The sequence below is a fragment of the Amblyraja radiata genome, chromosome 14, assembly GCF_010909765.2.
Source record: "Amblyraja radiata isolate CabotCenter1 chromosome 14, sAmbRad1.1.pri, whole genome shotgun sequence".
NCBI classification, from domain to species: domain Eukaryota; kingdom Metazoa; phylum Chordata; class Chondrichthyes; order Rajiformes; family Rajidae; genus Amblyraja; species Amblyraja radiata.
Window position 1 is genome coordinate 18,855,909 of NC_045969.1, and position 18,559 is coordinate 18,874,467.

The 18,559-nt window shown below is 42.4% G+C and overlaps 1 protein-coding gene across 3 annotated transcripts in view; it reads left to right on the forward strand.

The window, feature by feature from the left end:
• LOC116980455 (NXPE family member 3-like) overlaps positions 1 to 18,559 on the forward strand; it is a 67,782-nt gene that overhangs the window by 47,838 nt on the left and 1,385 nt on the right. For 2 of the 3 annotated variants that reach the window (XR_004413969.1, XM_033032708.1), the window contains exons 2-5: positions 4,193 to 4,365; positions 7,922 to 8,703; positions 11,400 to 11,473; positions 16,443 to 16,652. Coding sequence is in view for 1 of the 3 variants with exons in the window: in XM_033032708.1 (XP_032888599.1) it covers positions 4,252 to 4,365; positions 7,922 to 8,703; positions 11,400 to 11,473; positions 16,443 to 16,652 (1,180 nt within the window). In the remaining 2 variants the exon portion in view is untranslated. The remainder of the gene's footprint in view (positions 1 to 4,192; positions 4,366 to 7,921; positions 8,704 to 11,399; positions 11,474 to 16,442; positions 16,653 to 18,559) is intronic. The other variant, XR_004413970.1, reaches the window with a different exon arrangement.

The window sequence follows — 18,559 nt, forward strand, 5'->3', positions numbered from 1 at the left end:
CCCCCAATGCCGTGTGCTTTAAGTTTGTAAACTAATCTCTTATGTGGGACCTTGTCGAAAGCCTTCTGGAAGTCCAGATACACCACATCCACTGGTTCTCCCCTATCCACGCTACTAGTTACATCCTCGAAAAATTCTATAAGATTCGTCAGACATGATTTACCTTTTGTAAATCCATGCTGACTTTGTCCAATGATTTCACCACTTTCCAAATGTGCTGCTATCCCATCTTTAATAACTGACTCTAGCAGTTTCCCCACTACCGATGTTAGACTAACTGGTCTGTAATTCCCCGTTTTCTCTCTCCCTCCCTTCTTAAAAAGTGGGGTTACGTTTGCTAAAAGTGGGGTTACGTTTGCTAAAAGTGGGGTTACGTTTGCTACGTGAACATCCGGAAGTGGTAGTGCATGTCGGCACAAACGATGTCGGAAAGAAGGGGATGAATATTCTGCAGCGTGACTTTAGAGAGCTCGGAAAAATGCTGAAAAGCAGGACCTCCAGGGTTGTTATCTCCGGGTTGCTTCCAGTTCCTCGTGCTGGCGAGAGCAGGAACAGGGAGATACGGGACCTGAACGTGTGGCTGAGGAACTGGTGCACGGGGCAGGGATTTAGATTCTTAGATCACTGGGATCTGTTTTGGGGTAAGGGGGAACTGTACAAAAGGGACGGATTGTATCTTAACAGGTGTGGGACCAGCATTCTGGCAGGCAGGTTTGCCACTGCTACACGGGTGGTTTTAAACTGAATAAGGGGGGTGGGGTGTTTAATGGGCTAGTGGAGGATGGAGTTAAAGGGAAAGGGTTTCTTAAATGTGTGAGCGTAGAGACAGAGGGGTGTAAAATGAGGGTAGAAGCAATAGGTAGCAAGGTGAAAAGTAAAAGTGGCAGGCCGGAAAATCCAGGGCAAAAATCAAAAAGGGCCACTTTTCAACAAAATTGTATAAGGGGTAAGAGTGTTGTAAAAACAAGCCTGAAGGCTTTGTGTCTCAATGCAAGGAGCATTCGTAATAAGGTGGATGAGTTGAATGTGCAGATAGCTATTAATGACTATGATATAGTTGGGATCACGGAGACATGGCTCCAGGGTGACCAAGGCTGGGAGCTGAACATCCAGGGATATTCAATATTCAGGAGGGATAGAGAGAAAGGAAAAGGAGGTGGGGTAGCATTGCTGATTAGAGAGGAGATTAACGCAATGGAAAGGAAGGACATTAGTTTGCAGGATGTGGAATCGGTATGGGTAGAGCTGCGAAACACTAAGGGGCAGAAAACGCTGGTGGGTGTTGTGTACAGGCCACCTAACAGTAGTAGCGAAGTTGGAGATGGTATCAAACAGGAAATTAGAAATGCGTGCGACAAAGGCAAAACCGTTATAATGGGTGACTTCAATCTACATATAGATTGGGTGAATCAAATTGGCAGGGGTGCTGAGGAAGAGGATTTTTTGGAATGTATGCGGGATAGTTATCTAAATCAACATGTAGTGGAACCAACGAGAGAGCAGGCTATTTTAGACTGGGTATTGAGTAATGAGGAAGGGTTAGTTAGCAGTCTTGTTGTACGTGCCCCCTTGGGCAAGAGTGACCATAATATGGTTGAGTTCTTCATTAGGATGGAGAGTGACATTGTTAATTCAGAAACAATGGTTCTGAACTTAAAGAAAGGTAACTTTGAGGGTATGAGACGTGAATTGGCCAAGATTGACTGGCAATTAATTCTAAAAGGGTTGACGGTGGATATGCAATGGAAGACATTTAAAGACTGCATGGATGAACTACAAAAATTGTTCATCCCAGTTTGGCAAAATAATAAATCAGGGAAGGTAGTGCATCCGTGGATAACAAGGGAAATCAGGGATAGTATCAAAGCGAAGGATGATGCGTACAAATTAGCCAGAAAAAGCAGCATACCGGAGGACTGGGAGAAATTCAGAGACCAGCAGAGGAGGACAAAGGGCTTAATTAGGAAAGGAAAAATAGATTATGAAAGAAAACTGGCAGGGAACATAAAAACTGACTGCAAAAGTTTTTATAGATATGTGAAAAGAAAGAGATTAGTTAAAACAAATGTAGGTCCCTTGCAGTCGGAAACAGGTGAGTTGATCATGGGGAACAAGGATATGGCGGACCAATTGAATAACTACTTTGGTTCCGTCTTCACTAAGGAAGACATAAATAATCTGCCGGAAATAGCAGGGGACCGCGGGTCAAAGGAGTTGGAGGAATTGAGTGAAATCCAGGTTAGCCGGGAAGTGGTGTTGGGTAAATTAAATGGATTAAAGGCCGATAAATCCCCAGGGCCAGATAGGCTGCATCCCAGAGTACTTAAGGAAGTAGCTCCAGAAATAGTGGATGCATTAGTAATAATCTTTCAAAACTCTTTAGATTCTGGAGTAGTTCCTGAGGATTGGCGGGTAGCAAACGTAACCCCACTTTTTAAGAAGGGAGGGAGAGAGAAAACGGGGAATTACAGACCAGTTAGTCTAACATCGGTAGTGGGGAAACTGCTAGAGTCAGTTATTAAAGATGGGATAGCAGCACATTTGGAAAGTGGTGAAATCATTGGACAAAGTCAGCATGGATTTACAAAAGGTAAATCATGTCTGACGAATCTTATAGAATTTTTCGAGGATGTAACTAGTAGCGTGGATAGGGGAGAACCAGTGGATGTGGTGTATCTGGACTTCCAGAAGGCTTTCGACAAGGTCCCACATAAGAGATTAGTTTACAAACTTAAAGCACACGGCATTGGGGGTTCAGTATTGATGTGGATAGAGAACTGGCTGGCAAACAGGAAGCAAAGAGTAGGAGTAAACGGGTCCTTTTCACAATGGCAGGCAGTGACTAGTGGGGTACCGCAAGGCTCAGTGCTGGGACCCCAGCTATTTACAATATATATTAATGATCTGGATGAGGGAATTGAAGGCAATATCTCCAAGTTTGCGGATGACACTAATCTGGGGGGCAGTGTTAGCTGTGAGGAGGATGCTAGGAGACTGCAAGGTGACTTGGATAGGCTGGGTGAGTGGGCAAATGTTTGGCAGATGCAGTATAATGTGGATAAATGTGAGGTTCTCCATTTTGGTGGCAAAAACAGGAAAGCAGACTATTATCTAAATGGTGGCCGACTAGGAAAAGGGGAGATGCAGCGAGACCTGGGTGTCATGGTACACCAGTCATTGAAAGTGGGCATGCAGGTGCAGCAGGCAGTGAAGAAAGCGAATGGTATGTTAGCTTTCATAGCTAAAGGATTTGAGTATAGGAGCAGGGAGGTTCTACTGCAGTTGTACAAGGTCTTGGTGAGACCACACCTGGAGTATTGCGTAGAGTTTTGGTCTCCAAATCTGAGGAAGGACATTATTGCCATAGAGGGAGTGCAGAGAAGGTTCACCAGACTGATTCCTGTGATGTCAGGACTGTCTTATGAAGAAAGACTGGATAGACTTGGTTTATACTCTCTAGAATTTAGGAGATTGAGAGGGGATCTTATAGAAACTTACAAAATTCTTAAGGGGTTGGACAGGCTAGATGCAGGAAGATTGCTCCCGATGTTGGGGAAGTCCAGGACAAGGGGTCACAGCTTAAGGATAAGGGGGAAATCCTTTAAAACCGAGATGAGAAGAACTTTTTTTCACACAGAGAGTGGTGAATCTCTGGAACTCCCTGCCACAGAGGGTAGTCGAGGCCAGTTCATTGGCTATATTTAAGAGGGAGTTAGATGTGGCCCTTGTGGCTAAGGGGATCAGAGGGTATGGAGAGAAGGCGGGTACGGGATACTGAGTTGGATGATCAGCCATGATCATATTGAATGGCGGTGCAGGCTCGAAGGGCCGAATGGCCTACTCCTGCACCTAATTTCTATGTTTCTATGTTTCTATCATCTCTGCTCTATTATTTTTGTAATGAATTTCATCAGGTTTAGTCACGTATGCCTTGTCATTGATCAACCTTGTTAACGGTTCCTCGTGCTCTTTAATCAGACAATATTTTTCTACTGCTGAATTGCGACTGACTAGTCCTGAATGACGTCCTATTCCCACGTCCCCACCCTTACTGGATCTGAGACAGAGCCTGGCATTAATATTGTTTCTCCAAATCTTTTACAGACAAGATGGTCCTTGGGATTGAATTGGACGTTACATAGATTCCCATGATTTCCTGATCCTAAGATTATTTGTTATTTTTCAATTGCAGATTTACCGCGAGGAGGATACGTGGATTGATTATGCATTGGAGCATAGCAACCTTCCAGCATGGATCAAGCTGCACGACAAATGTCTCTTGCCATCTCCCTACAGCGTCCCATCTTCATACTGCTTATGCTGGTGACAGTGTTTATGCTGTATATAAGCTTTCCAAATGTGAAGGTGTGCAAAATGAATAAATGTTTTCCGATAGTCTGAATCACCAACTCTGCCTCCCTCTACATGAGTGCTCTGTTGATAATTCTCAGCTTTTATTTGATATTTTAATTTGCAACAGATGGTCTGTTTAAAAAAATAAAATAACTTTCTAAAACCTTGGAGTGGTCCCCTCCCCCCCCACCATTCTTTTAAAATTTAATATATTTTGTTTTGTGATCTGGGCATTGTGGGCAAGGCCAACATTTATTGCCCATCCCTTATTACCCTTGAGGGAAGTTGGTAGTGAGCCTCTGCCATGGACCACTGCAGTCATTAGATTCATAGCGTGATACAGTGTGGAAATAAGCCCTTCGACCCAACGTGCCCACACTGGCCAACATGTCCAATCTCCACTAGTCCCACTTGCTGCCGTTTGGTCCATATCCCTCCAAACCTGTCCTATCCGTTCTGATGAAAATATTTCCGCAATGATATTGGGTCAAGAGTTCCAGGATTTTGATCTGGCAATGATGATATTTCCAAGTCAGGATGTTCTGCTTGGTGAGGAATGGTTATTCACTATGACCCTTGTCCTTGGTCATAGAGGTGAGATTGGATGATGTTGCTGCAGTCACCCAACATTATGTTGACTGCAGTCAGGGTGATGGAGTTGAATTCCCCAGGGAGGTAGCTAGGGCAGCACTTTACAGCTAAATGCTCCAAGCGCAGTGGGTTTTATAGATTGGTACACGATGCAGTGTCAAACTTTACAGAATCAAGCTAAAGTAGGGATGGAATAATAGGCATTTTGATGATGGAGAAGCTGTAGTTGAGAGTATCTGACCATCTGGTGTTGTAGGAAATGTGCTGGTGATAGTTTAATAATAATAATAATGGATGGGATTTATATAGCGCCTTTCTAATACTCAAGGCGCTTTACATCGCATTATTCATTCACTCCTCAGTCACACTCGGTGGTGGTAAGCTACTTCTGTAGCCACAGCTGCCCTGGGGCAGACTGACGGAAGCGTGGCTGCCATTCTGCGCCTACGGCCCCTCCGACCACCACCAATCACTCACACACATTCACACACATTCACACACAGGCAAAGGTGGGTGAAGTGTCTTGCCCAAGGACACAACGACAGTATGCACTCCAAGCGGGTTTCGAACCGGCTACCTTCCAGTCGCCAACCGAACACTTAGCCCATTGTGCCATCTGTCGTCCCTAGTTTGGCAGTGACTTCTTCAAACTAACTTTGTTAAAAGATATTTGGACCAGTACATGGATAAGAAAGGTTTAGAGGAATACGGGTCAACCACAGGACATGGGGACTAGCGTAGCTGGGGCTTCTTGGTCGGCATGGCAAGTTGGGCCAAAGGGCCTGTTTCTGTGTTGTGTGACTTTATGAAACACTGGTTTTTATGAATTATTGACTTCAATAAGGAATTTACAAAGTGACCTGGTTGTGTTTATGCACATGTTTATTACACTATTACAATCCATGTTCTCAGGATATCAATATCTAAATCCAAATTTTATTAGTTATTTATGTTATGACATCGGTTGTGCATACCAAATCTCGTTGCGCTTATGTGCAATGACAATAAAAGATATTATTATTATTATTATATTATTATTATTATGGAGGCAAACCGCCAAGTGCTGCCGGCAAATGTTATGTTAACTTTTAGAACAATATATTTGATGACAGAGGTAAAGAGATCATAATGCAATTGTTTAACACCCACAGATTGCACCTGAATAAGATAAAATTCCTGGACACATACTTTATGTAGATGGGTTGGTTAGTAAGTTTGCAACCGACACCAACATTGGTGGGAGTTGCGGACAATGAGGAGGGGTGTCAAAGTACACAGTGGGAAATAGATCTGCTTCAGAAATTGCAGATGGAGTTTAATATGAGCAAGTGTGAGATATTCCACTTTGAGAGAAAGTATATAGTTAATGGCAAGACATTTAACAGCATTGATGTACAGAGGGATCTTGGGGTCCCGGTCTATAGCTCCCTGAAAGTAATATCACAAGTAGATACAATGGTAAAGAGGATGTATGGTATTTAGACAATAGGTGCACGAGTAGGCCATTCGGCCCTTTGAGCCAGCACCGTCGTTCAATGTGAACATGGCTGATAATAGCCATTAGACAATAGGTGCAGGAGTAGGCCATTTGGCCCTTCGTGCCAGCACCGCCATTCAATGTGATCATGGCTGATCATCCCCAATCAGTACCCCATTTCTCCCCATATCCCCCGACTCCGCAATCTTTAAGAGCCCTATCTAGCTCTCTTTTGAAAGTATCCAGAGAACTGGCCTCCACCGCCCTCAGAGAATTCCACAGACTCACAACTCTCTGTGAGAAAAAGTGTTTCCTCGTCTCCGTTCTAAATGGCTTATCCTTATTCTTAAACTGTGGCCCCTGGTTCTGGACGCCCCCAACATCGGGAACATGTTTCCTGCCTCTAGCGTGTCCAAACCCTTAATATTCTTATATGTTTCAATAAGATTCCCTCTCATCCTTCTAAGTATACAAGCCCAGCCGCTCCATTCTCTCAGCATATGACAGTCCCGCCTTCCCGGGAATTAACCTTGTAAACCTACGCTGCACTCCCTCAATAGCAAGAATGTCCTTCCTCAAATTAGGGGACCAAAACTGCACACAATACTCCAGGTGTAGTCTCACTAGGGCCCTAAACAACTGCAGGAAGACCTCTTTGCTCCTATACTCAACTCCTCTTGTTATAAAGGCCAACATGCCATTCGCTTTCTTCACTGCCTGCTGTACCTGCATGCTTACTTTCATTGACTGAAGAACAAGGACCCCCAGATCCCGTTGTACTTCCCCTTTTCCCAACGACACCATTTAGATGGTAATCTGCCTTCCTGTTTTTGCTACCAAAGTGGATAACCTCACATTTATCCACATTAAACTGCATCCGCCATGCATCTGCCCACTCACCCAACCTGTCCAAGTCGCCCTGCATTCTCATAGCATCCTCCTCACAGTTCACACTGCCACCCAGCTTTGTGTCATTTGCAAATATTGCCCGCTGAATAATGAGGGTCTAAAGGAGTGAAACTTGCCACATTCAAGAGTAGCTAGATGAGTACTTGAAGAGCCACAACCTGCGAGTCCATGCCCATGAGCTGGTGGGATTAACCCAAGTTGTTGCTGGCAAGGGGTTGACAGGGCAATGGCCTTACTGAGCTCAAAATGACTATGATCCTATGAAAGGAGTCTTTGGATGGTGTCCAGGAATGGGAACCCTGACTGGTGATCCAATCTCTCCTTTACTAACTTGAGCGTGAGAAGATAAACATTGGGACTTTGCAGGTCTGGTAGTCTTGAGAGGTTGTCTCAAACTCATTGAGTTCACTGGAACTTATTGGGCAGGTGTTCTATGGGCTTATTTCTTCTCCTTTTAGTCCACAGTAGTAACACAGCTAGTGTTTTGATGAGAAGAGGTGTTTTTTTTTTTGTTGGGGGGGAGGAGGGGGGAGGAGGGGATGTGAATGTAATGGGTACAAACAAATCTGTTCATTACAATTCTTTCTGCAGTTCAATATAAATCTAATTTCTGGATCAGACTCGCACTGGATCAGATATCCGTCTCCAAAGGTTTATTCCACAATGCAGCTAGCTGGTCAGAAGACTGATTGGATACACAAACTGGTACAATTTGGCTATCTGAATCACAGTTTCAGCCCTGAGGAGAGATCGGAGGGAACAATGCTGATGAATATGATTGGGTGGCCAAGGCCTCCCATTTCCAAGGTGCCCCTTTTGAAGAGCAGCGACCCATCGGGTGTTCACTTTGTTATTTTAGATTCTGGGAAGACTTTCTATGTCGGCGATCAAATGCAAGTGATGCTGCGTATGTTTGATTTTGAAGGAAATCCGAAACAATATGGGGGCGATTATATCCAAGCACGGATCCACACCCCAGAGTTAAAGGCCGGCTCAGCAGGAACGGTCATAGATAACCAAAATGGATTTTATTATATAAATTTTACTTTACTTTGGCCGGGGAAAGTCAAAGTGTCGGTTACCTTGGTTCATCCCAGTGAAGGGGTCCAAGTGCTTCACAGACTACGGGAGGAGCGGCCAGATAGAGTGAACTTTAAAAGTGCCTTCAAATTCGGGTCTATCTCGGAGACCACCGTGTGCAATCTTTACTTGTCTCCCACAAAGCCACTCTGCAACTTTACAGATCTCAGGACTGGGGAGCCCTGGTTCTGTTACAAACCAGAGAAACTTCCCTGCACTTCTCGTATCAACCATGCGAAAGGAGCATATGTGAAAGGCCTTTTAAATGGAGATGAGATTAGTTTATTCAGAAGGTTTGTGACCTCTTTTATTCATATTTTGTCTCTTTCATATTCTGAGCAAAGTTCTGACAACCAAGCAATGGCAACTGAACTATCAGCACTGGGATATGGTTAAACAACGACCATGCAATATTCAAAACGACACAAAGTGCAGGAGGAACTCAGTGGGTCAGGCAGCATCTCTGAAGAGCATGGATCTCCAGATTTGCATTTTGGGTTTCGCTGAGTTACTCCTACACTTTGTGTCCTTTTGTGTATTAACAAGCATCTGCAATTGTTTGTTTCTATATCTAGACCATGTAATCTTTCCTGGAGTATGACGGTATTTTACAATAACATGTATTGAAAGTCTGTTTAACATCAGGTCATAAGGGATAGGAGTAGAATTATGCCATTCGGCCCATCATGGCTGATCTATCTCTCCCTCCTAACCACATTCTCCTGCCTTCTCCCCATAAACTTTGACACATGTACTCATCAAGAATCTATCTATCTCTGCTTTAAAAATATTCACTGACTTGGCCTCCATAGCCTTCTGTGGCAAAGAATTCCACAGATTCACCATCCTCTGACTAAAGAAAATTTTCCTCAGCTCCTTCCTAAAAGAACGGCCATAGTAAAAAAATTCCTTTGGGTTTTATAGAAGTATTAACCTACAAAACTGGACTCCAAGCCTTGTAAGGACATAATGGAGCAGATGAACAAAAGGTCTGTTTTAAGAAACATGTTACATTTTATGAGTCAAGATAGCTGGAGTAAATCAGTGGGTCAGGCAGCATCTCTGGAGAAAATGGATAGGTGATATTTCAGGTGGCGACACTTCTTCAGAGTCGAAGAGAGTCAAGGTTTGGGGAAAGAATTCCAGGACCTGCAGGTGTAGCTAAAAACAGCAGCAAGATTGGGAGGAGAGGAGAGATCCACAAGGTCAAAACTTGAGTTAAGCAGAAAACTAAGGGTTACATGATGGGGAGGAATGATGCGATGGAAAGATTTAAAAGCCCTCTCTACATTGATTTTGGTTCTTATTTCTTTGAATAATTTCAGTTGCTTTCCCAGTGAAGAATGTAGAATTACAAAGCAATGAACTACTGTTTTGGTGTGCTTATTATTGTCACATGCACTGAGGTACAGTGAAAATCTTTGTTTTGCTTGCTGTCCCAACAGATCATATAATAACCTACGGAAATATAATCATCAAACTTCAGTACAATAGGTTAAACAAAGCGCAAGATACACATGCAGAATATAGTTCTCGGCATTGTAGTGCAGGGCGGTGAATCTGTGGAAATCTTTGCCACAATAGGCAGTGGAGGCAAAGTCAGTGGATATATTTAAAGCAGAAATAGATAGATTCATAATTAGTACAGGTGTCAGAGGTTATGGGGGAGAAGGCAGGAGTATGAAGTTAGGAGGGAGAGATAGATCAGCCATGATTGAATGGCGGAGTAGACTTGATGGGTCTACTCCTACCACTTACGATCTTATGCATCAGTTTCATAGAAAAAGGCCAATGGCTGCAATGGGGTAATCAGCCAGTACCCTTACCTTATGGAAGTCTGTTAATGGAGGGGAAGAGGATGTACCTAAGTCTGGTGCATGCTTTCAAGCTTCTGTATCATCTGCACGATGGGAGCGGGGGGAAGGTGGAATGACTGGAATGGGACGTCTTTAATTATGTTGGCTGCTTTTCTGAGATGCTCAAATTGTGAGATTAATTGGGACAGACTTCCCATGTGATTCTTAGATGAGATATTGCCATAGACAGTTATCCCATGGATACAGCTGCGGTAGATGTTTAGGCCACTGGGTACGGCTCTGGTCTCCTTTTTATAGGAAGGGTGTCATTAAACTTGAACGAGTGCAAAAAAGATTTACAAGCCATGTTACCTGGCCTTCTTTCCCCCTGTTACCAGCTTCTGGGCCCTTCCATGACCCAGGGTACTGTCCGATTCACCTCTACCCCTTGAAAACATTAAACTTGATCTATGGAACTGATGTGCTACAATGCTGAAGGCTATATTCTGCACTGTTTCTTCCCCTTTACTCTCTCTATTGTACATGAGTTTGACGATTGTATTTATATAAGGTATACCTGGTCTGTTTGGATAGAATGCAAAACAAAGCTTTTCACTGTACCTCGGTACATGTGACATTAATAAATCCAAATCTAAATGTATGACTATTAAATGCTTTTGACTCTCATTGTGGGCCAGGGCTAACTGGGTGGGTTCCCTTCTGGCCCATTATAATTATTACACTCTGTACTCAACTCCAGACTTTAGGACTATCCTGATCCCAGGGCCTACTCTCCCCACTCTTTTTGTGTCTTGACTTCCCCGACCATTATTCTTTCTCTTTCCTCCACCACATTCTGCTTCCCATTCTTCTACCCAACTATGAGTGTGGCTATCCATTGACACGGATGACTGATAAGTTCAAAGATTTCTGAAATAATACAAATGGTGCCCTGCAGTTGATATCCACAGTTTCCCTGGTGAAACTCCTCCCTATCCGTCCCATAATAATAACTGGCACTTGCATGATTTTAACTTATCTTTGGGATAATACTTATCTTTGGGATAATATTGACTTAAGTAGATATTAAGTTACTTTGAGGGAATGGACTGGATTCAGGAAATATTATGTATCTATGATAAGTTTTTAATTGTACTAGCAGTGGTTAAAAGTTCACCATGTTTTTCTTTCAGGGGATCCAACCTCAAGCAACCTATGTTACCCAATAGCTTGGGTTATATAACAGTAGAGCCTTCACCTCATGCAGGTAAGTTAGGATGTAAATTATTGACTATTATTGGAGCTGTTATATATGTTCTTCCAAATTTGTGTTTTTAATTGAACTTTAGGGTAGCACAATGGCTATGCAATTAGAGCTTTGGTCTTTTGGTCCAGGTTCAATGATGACCTCTGGTGTTGTGTGTGTGACGTTTGTACTGAGTTGTTTTGGAAATGTAACCAAGAGGTTGAATGGGGAAGAGTTGTAGGAGTGGTATATATAAACTTGAGCCTTTATGGTTCCTCATGGTAGGTTGCTCTGACAGGTTAGATCACATGGGATCCAGAGGGAGCTAGCAAACTATACATACTTGCCTTCATGGTAGCCTCACCTCAAGCAGAGACTGGTGGGGGGAGTTTGTTTTGGCCTGTGACTAGACGTGTACTTTGGGTATTGGCCGGGCCGTTTGCTGTTTGTCATCCACGGGAATGTGCAAGGCATGATTAGCAACTTTGCAGTTGACCCTATAGTAGGTGGTATCTTAGTCAGTGAAGTTTGGTTATCAAGACTTACAGCAAGATCTTGAACTGTGTGTTCAATCCAGATCAGTCTGAATTTGCATTTTGGGAATTCAAACCAAGACAGAACTTTAAAAGTGAACATTGTGCAGAGGGATTTTGTAGTACAAGTACACATTGCCCTAAATTAGCATCGGAGCTAGAAATTGTAAAGAAAGCTTTCGAGATGTTGACTTTCATCAGTCAGGGTATTGCACATAGAAATTGAGACAATATTGCAGTTGTTCAAGATGCTGGTGGGGCTGCACTTGGTGTATTGTGTTCAGTTTTGGTCACCCTGTGATAGGAAGGATGCCATTAAGTTGGAAACCATGCCGAGATTTATGAGGATGTTACCAGGATTTGAGGGCCTGAGCTATAGGGAGAGGTTGGACAGGCTAAGACTTTATTACTTGGAGCGCAGCAGGCTGACAGGTGATCATATAGAGGTGTTTAAAATCAAGAGGGAATTAGATTGGGTGAATGCACGGTCTTTTTCCCAGGGTAAGAAAAGCACGAACTAAAGGGCATAGGTTTAAGGTGAGATGGGAAAGATTTAGTAGAAACCGGAGGGGCAACATTTTCACTGAGGGTGGTGGGTATATGGTACAAGCTGCTAGAGGAAGTTGTGGAGGCAACAATTGAGAGAAATGTGAATGTGCACATGTATAGGAAAGGTTTTGAGGTATATGGACCAAATTCAGGTAAACGGGACTAGCTTGGATGGGGCATCTTGATTGCAGGGCCGGTGCTAGGAATTGCGGGGCCCAATTAGAAAACTGATGGCGGGGCCCCTACTCTACAAAAGTAAAATGCTCGTCTTTAACCAAAAAAAACATTAAATGCTTGATATACTAAGATTTTGAAAAACTATATGAAAGTTTTATTTTTTTTAATACAAAGTAAGGCAATTACAGACATACTGATTATACACAGGTCTTTTAGAAAAATACTTTTCTGGCTTTTTTATTTGCAAAGTCTCTCAAAATATTTTCAAGGTCAATGGTTTTAGCAATGTCATTTTCTATAGATATCATTGCCAAATTGTTTAGTCTCTCTTGTGAAATTGTTGACCGTAAGTATGTTTTAATCAGTTTTAGTTTTGAAAAACTTCTTTCACCTGATGCGATTGTTACAGGCATTGTTAAGTAAATCCTCAAAGCAATAAAAACATTAGGAAATGCTGTAAATCGATTGTTTACTATCAGGTATTCAAACAGAGCATGAGGCTTAATGATACTGGAGGGAAGAAAAGGTTTCAGAGCTTCAAGTTCTTCAGCCAATAGGATATGTTTACATTAATTACATTCATTACAAACAGGTAATTCCTAGCCAAACCTACCGCTAGATAAATTTTGAGTCGTCTAACGAAACCAAACCAAACCAAACCTAACCTGCGATTGAACTTTTCATAATATAACATTAATTTAGGCCACATGTCGCGGACTACTTACCCGGGCGGAATGATTTGGCGGCGCCGGGCTGAAGGATTTGCCGACGGTAATGCGGTGCGTTCCCCAAAAGTAAAAACTACCCTATATAAGTATCCATGGAACACGAAAAATAATCATTATATTCAGAATCAGCTATTCCACCCACAAGCCATTTTTGATGCATTGTTTACATTCATGACAGCTGATCGTAGGCTAGACATATTTCCATTTCCATGGCTAATTTCGTACTGTTCTTATGTAGTCTTTCTCTATGATATCCCAAACACTCTCTAACACTGTCATATTATTATCATGCACTAAATATATATAAATATCCATGGAACACGATAAATAATCGGTATATTCTGAACCAGCTGATCACTCACCAACCATTATTTCGTCTTCGGAGACGCACAATATTCACAGTCATATGTCATTTATATGGCTAATTAGCCCACTCTTTCTGTTTCGTTTTTTTCTATACACTAATGTTTTGTAAAATTATGTTGTTACAGCACAATATATCCTTAAATACGTGACAAAACACGATATATCCAAAGAGCAATGATACTCACTTGAAGAAAACAGTCTTTACACAATATACAAGGAACTTAAAGTACGACACATAAAAAATGAGTCGCTATTCAGATAATAGTCTACTTTCCTGTTTTTGCCACCAAAGTGGGTAACCTCACATTTATCCACATTATACTGCATCTGCCATGCATTTGCCCACTCACCCAGCCTATACAAGTCACCTTGTAGCCTAGTTTAGAGGGGTTTAAACGGTTTAGAGATGTTTAGAGGGCTTCAGATAGGTTTAGAAGTGTTCAGAAGTGTTGTAGAGGGAAATAGGGGGGCTAGAGGGGGTATAGAGGTGTTCCGAGGGTACCAGAGGGGTTTAGAGACGTTATAAGCCCCCCGTAAGAAATTGTATTTCTCTGAAATTGAAGATAGACATAAAGCTGGAGTAACTCAGCAGGACAGGCAGCGCAGCGACTCTGGAGAGAAGACCCTTCTTCAGACTGAATTGAACTCTCGTCGGTGAGAGTACTTGTGATTGTCTGAAGACGGGTCTCGACCAGAAACGCAACCATCTCCCCAGAGCCGCTGCCCGTCCCGCTGAGCCACCTTCAACTTCAGAGCCAAACAAAAAACACAGAGTGCTGGAGGAACTCAGCGATCAAGGCGGCTGCCTCACCCGCTGTGTTTCTCCAGCATTTTTGTCTACCGCTAAACGTCAATGATTCCTGGAATGCTGAGGCAGCAGGGTGATAGTGAGGGAGTGGGAGAGCTAGAGAGAGACGAGATGGTGAGCGGGAGAGAGAGAAGGAGGGAGAGAGAGAGCAAAACACAGGGAGACACAACGTGGGTCGGTAGGTGAATGACCAACCTGCCCACCAGGAAGAAGCCCCTTCTCGCAGTCCGGGACCCTCACTCATGATGGTGGGTTTAAAGAAATTCTCAACGTGTCATCGATCTACATTCCTCAGTAAATGTAATTGTGTTTTAAACAAGTATTTATGACGCCGCGTGAATTTTATACAAAGGAACACGGCGTCATTAATACTCATTCAAAACACAATAACATTCACTGAGGAATGTGGATGGATGCAGATTGATATAACAACTTGTTAACTACTTCATGTTAAGAAGTGCTAACAGTACTAGTTAACAAATCGGTCATTATGGATTCAGATTTAAATTTCGACAGTCACATCAAATCAGTAACAAAATCGGCCTACTATCACCTCAAAAACATAGCAAGATTAAGAGGACTCATGTCAGCTCAAGATTTAGAAAAACTTGTACATGCCTTTATTAATAGTAGGCTAGATTATTGCAACGGTCTCCTTGCAGGTCTTCCAAAAAAAACTGTCAGGCAGCTACAGCTTGTTCAGAACGCTGTTGCTAGAGTTCTAACAAAGACCAAAAAATTTGAGCATATTACACCAATTCTTAAATCCTTACATTGGCTCCCTGTATGTCAGAGAATTGATTTTAAAATCCTGCTGCTCACCTATAAATCACTACATGGTTTAGGGCCAAAGTATATCACTGACATGCTTCCACTATATAAGCCTTCTAGACCGCTAAGATCTTCTGAAACCAATCTGCTAGTGATTCCCAGAGTAAATACAAAACATGGGAAAGCAGGATTTAGTTACTATGCAACAAATAGCTGGAATAAACTTCCTGAAGATTTAAGACTTGCCTCAACTTTGACCACTTTTAAAACAAGACTGAAAACTTTTATGTTTACTTTAGCTTTCAGCTAAATCTTAACTACATTGCACCTTTAACTTTTGCACTTTTTATAATGCATTTTTAATTTTGTTTTTCTTTTCTTTTAGTTCTTCTATTTTATTTCATTTTATTGTTTCATTTGTTGTATGACATGTTTTTATGTGAAGCACTTTGAGTCTGCCTCGTGTATGAAATGTGCTATATAAATAAAGTTGCCTTGCCTTGCCTTGTGTCTGATGGCCGTGCAGCGGTTGTTATACATGTTCGTTTAAAAAAAAAATCCGGATGGCGAATTAAAAAAAATACGGAACATTAGTGCGGGGCCCCCATTAGGCGCGGGGCCCAATTGGGGGCAATCGGTCAAATCGGCTTAAAGCCGGCCCTGCTTGATTGTCATGGATGAGTTGGGCTGAAGAGCTTGTTCCATGTTGTATAATTCTATGAATCTATCACTACCCCTAATGTAAATGGGTGATAGGGGTTGATGGGCATATGAGAATGTGGTACTGGAAAATAAGCGGGCAAATGGGACATTGCTTTTGTTACAATGCGACCAGGCAGTGAATAGGTGCTCAGTATGGTGTCAAGATTACATAAGCACAGTTGGATGCTTGTTTGTGAACTCTTCTATAGGGAATCCATTTGTAGTTGGTGCTATAAGCAGAAAAATGTATGCTTTTCAAAAATTGTAACTGACAGTTTCCTAGTCATTCATATCTAAGCTACGTAAATGGATAACGTCTCTCATTTCTTGCATGATCAGATTTTTATTTTTTGCAGTTGGAGTTTCCAAAGAATGTGTCCGAGGAATGCCATTGCTGTCACCGTCTGGCTATTATTACAAGGACCTGTGGAATCCAATTACCTGCAATATTCGTCGCTTTGAGACCTCTAAAAAAATTACAGACTGTCTTCGTGGGAAAAAGGTTTATTTATTTGGAGACTCGACTATACGTCAGTGGTTTGAATATTTGACAATGTTTGTGCCAGGTTAGATTTAACTGCTTTTCTGTGTCTTTTTATTGTAACTACCTGTATTTATTGTCGTTTATATGTATTGATTGCACTGTTTAAGAGGTGGGTGATTTTTTAAAGTGCTTTGGGGATTTAAAATTAATATAGGGATTAATTTGAACTGGAAACATCAGATAGAAAATTGTAGACGTGAGATCTCTCAGGAGAAGCATGAAGGAGAAACATCTCTCATGAAGTATTCTGTCTTGGATGTGGAAATGTATGAATTGGGAGCAGGACCTGGCTGTTCGGCCCTTCAAGTTGCTCCTGCATTCAGTAAGATCAGTGCTAATCTATCCTCTGAATTCTGAATTTCTGATTACATGTGATAACCTTTCAACCCCTTGCTAATCATGAATCAATCCTTAAATTCCCTTAATTCTCTGTTTCCACCATTTTTATAGAAGGAGGGTTCCAAGAGTTAGATATTCTTAGCAAAAAAAAATTGTCTTGCTGCATGGCTGAGAATTTAGTGGCAGCAGTTTTACCGACCTATTTGATGTCATTCTTATGACCATCTAGGGCAGCACAGTGGCCCAGCGGTAGAGTTGCTGCCTTAAAGCACCAGAAACACAGCTTTGATCCTGACTATGGGTGCTGTCTATACGGAGTTTTTACGTTCTCCCCGTGACCTGCGTGGGTTTTCTCTGGTTTCCTCCCATACTCCAAAGACTCCGACTCTGGTTTGTAGGTTCATTGACATGGTATGATTGCAAATGTTCCCTAGTGTGTGTAGGATAGTGTTAATGTGTGGGAACCGCCTGTCGGCGCGGACTCGGTGGACTGAACGGCCTGTATTAAACTTTTTGGGTGTTGTGCAGTAGAACCATAAATCTTCCAGTGAACCTGGAAAGTTTGAAGGCAGTGCAAGAACCAGTTCCCAGATTGTTAGTCATAGTCATACAACGCAGAAAATAGCCCTTCAGCCTACTTCATCCGTGCCGATCAAGATGCCCCATCTAAGTTGATCCCATATCCCTCTGAGCATTTCCCATCCATGTACCTGTCCAAATGTCTTTTAAATGCTGTTATAGTACCTGCCTCAACTACCTCCTCTGGCTACTTGTTCCATACACCCACTATGTGGAAAATGTTGCTTCTCAGGTTTATGTTAAATTTTGCATGAATTAAAACAATGGCCTTACCTGAAGGATGTCAAGATATCTGAAATAAATTCTAATGTTGATCTACTTATCGGAATGAATGTTTTGAAGGCTTTGGAACCTATACAGATTGTTAGGAGCCAAGGTGAAGGACTGTATGCTACGAAAACCCGACTTGGATGGGTTATCTATGGCTCCTTGAAAAGGAACCACGAATTTCTCACAATTTTGTTAGCCCTTGCTGTCTCCTCCCCTTCCTACCTCTCCCTCAGCCCTCGGGCTCCTCCTCCTCCTTTTTCCTTTCTTCTCCCCGCCTCCCCCCCACCCCCCATGAGTCTGAAGAAGGGTTTCGGCCCGAAACGTTGCCTATTTCCTTCGCTCCATAGATGCTGCTGCACCCGCTGAGTTTCTCCAGCATTTTTGTGTACCTACTGTGTATCATGTTGTCACTTGCGGGCAGAGCACCAAGGGAAATTCCTTGTATGTGAATATGCTTGGCCAATAAACATATTCATTCATTCATTTTCATCTTGAGTTCCTCAATGAGTGCACCGACGACATGACTTTGCATTGCGGAAAATACCGATAAGGTCCTTTTCTGGTGCACGTGTCAGCTGGGGAGAGCGTAATGATGGATAAAGAGAAGGAAAAGGGAGACCACAAGTAATAATAATAATAATGGATGGGATTTATATAGCGCCTTTCTAATACTCAAGGCGCTTTACATCGCATTATTCATTCACTCCTCAGTCACACTCGGTGGTGGTAAGCTACTTCTGT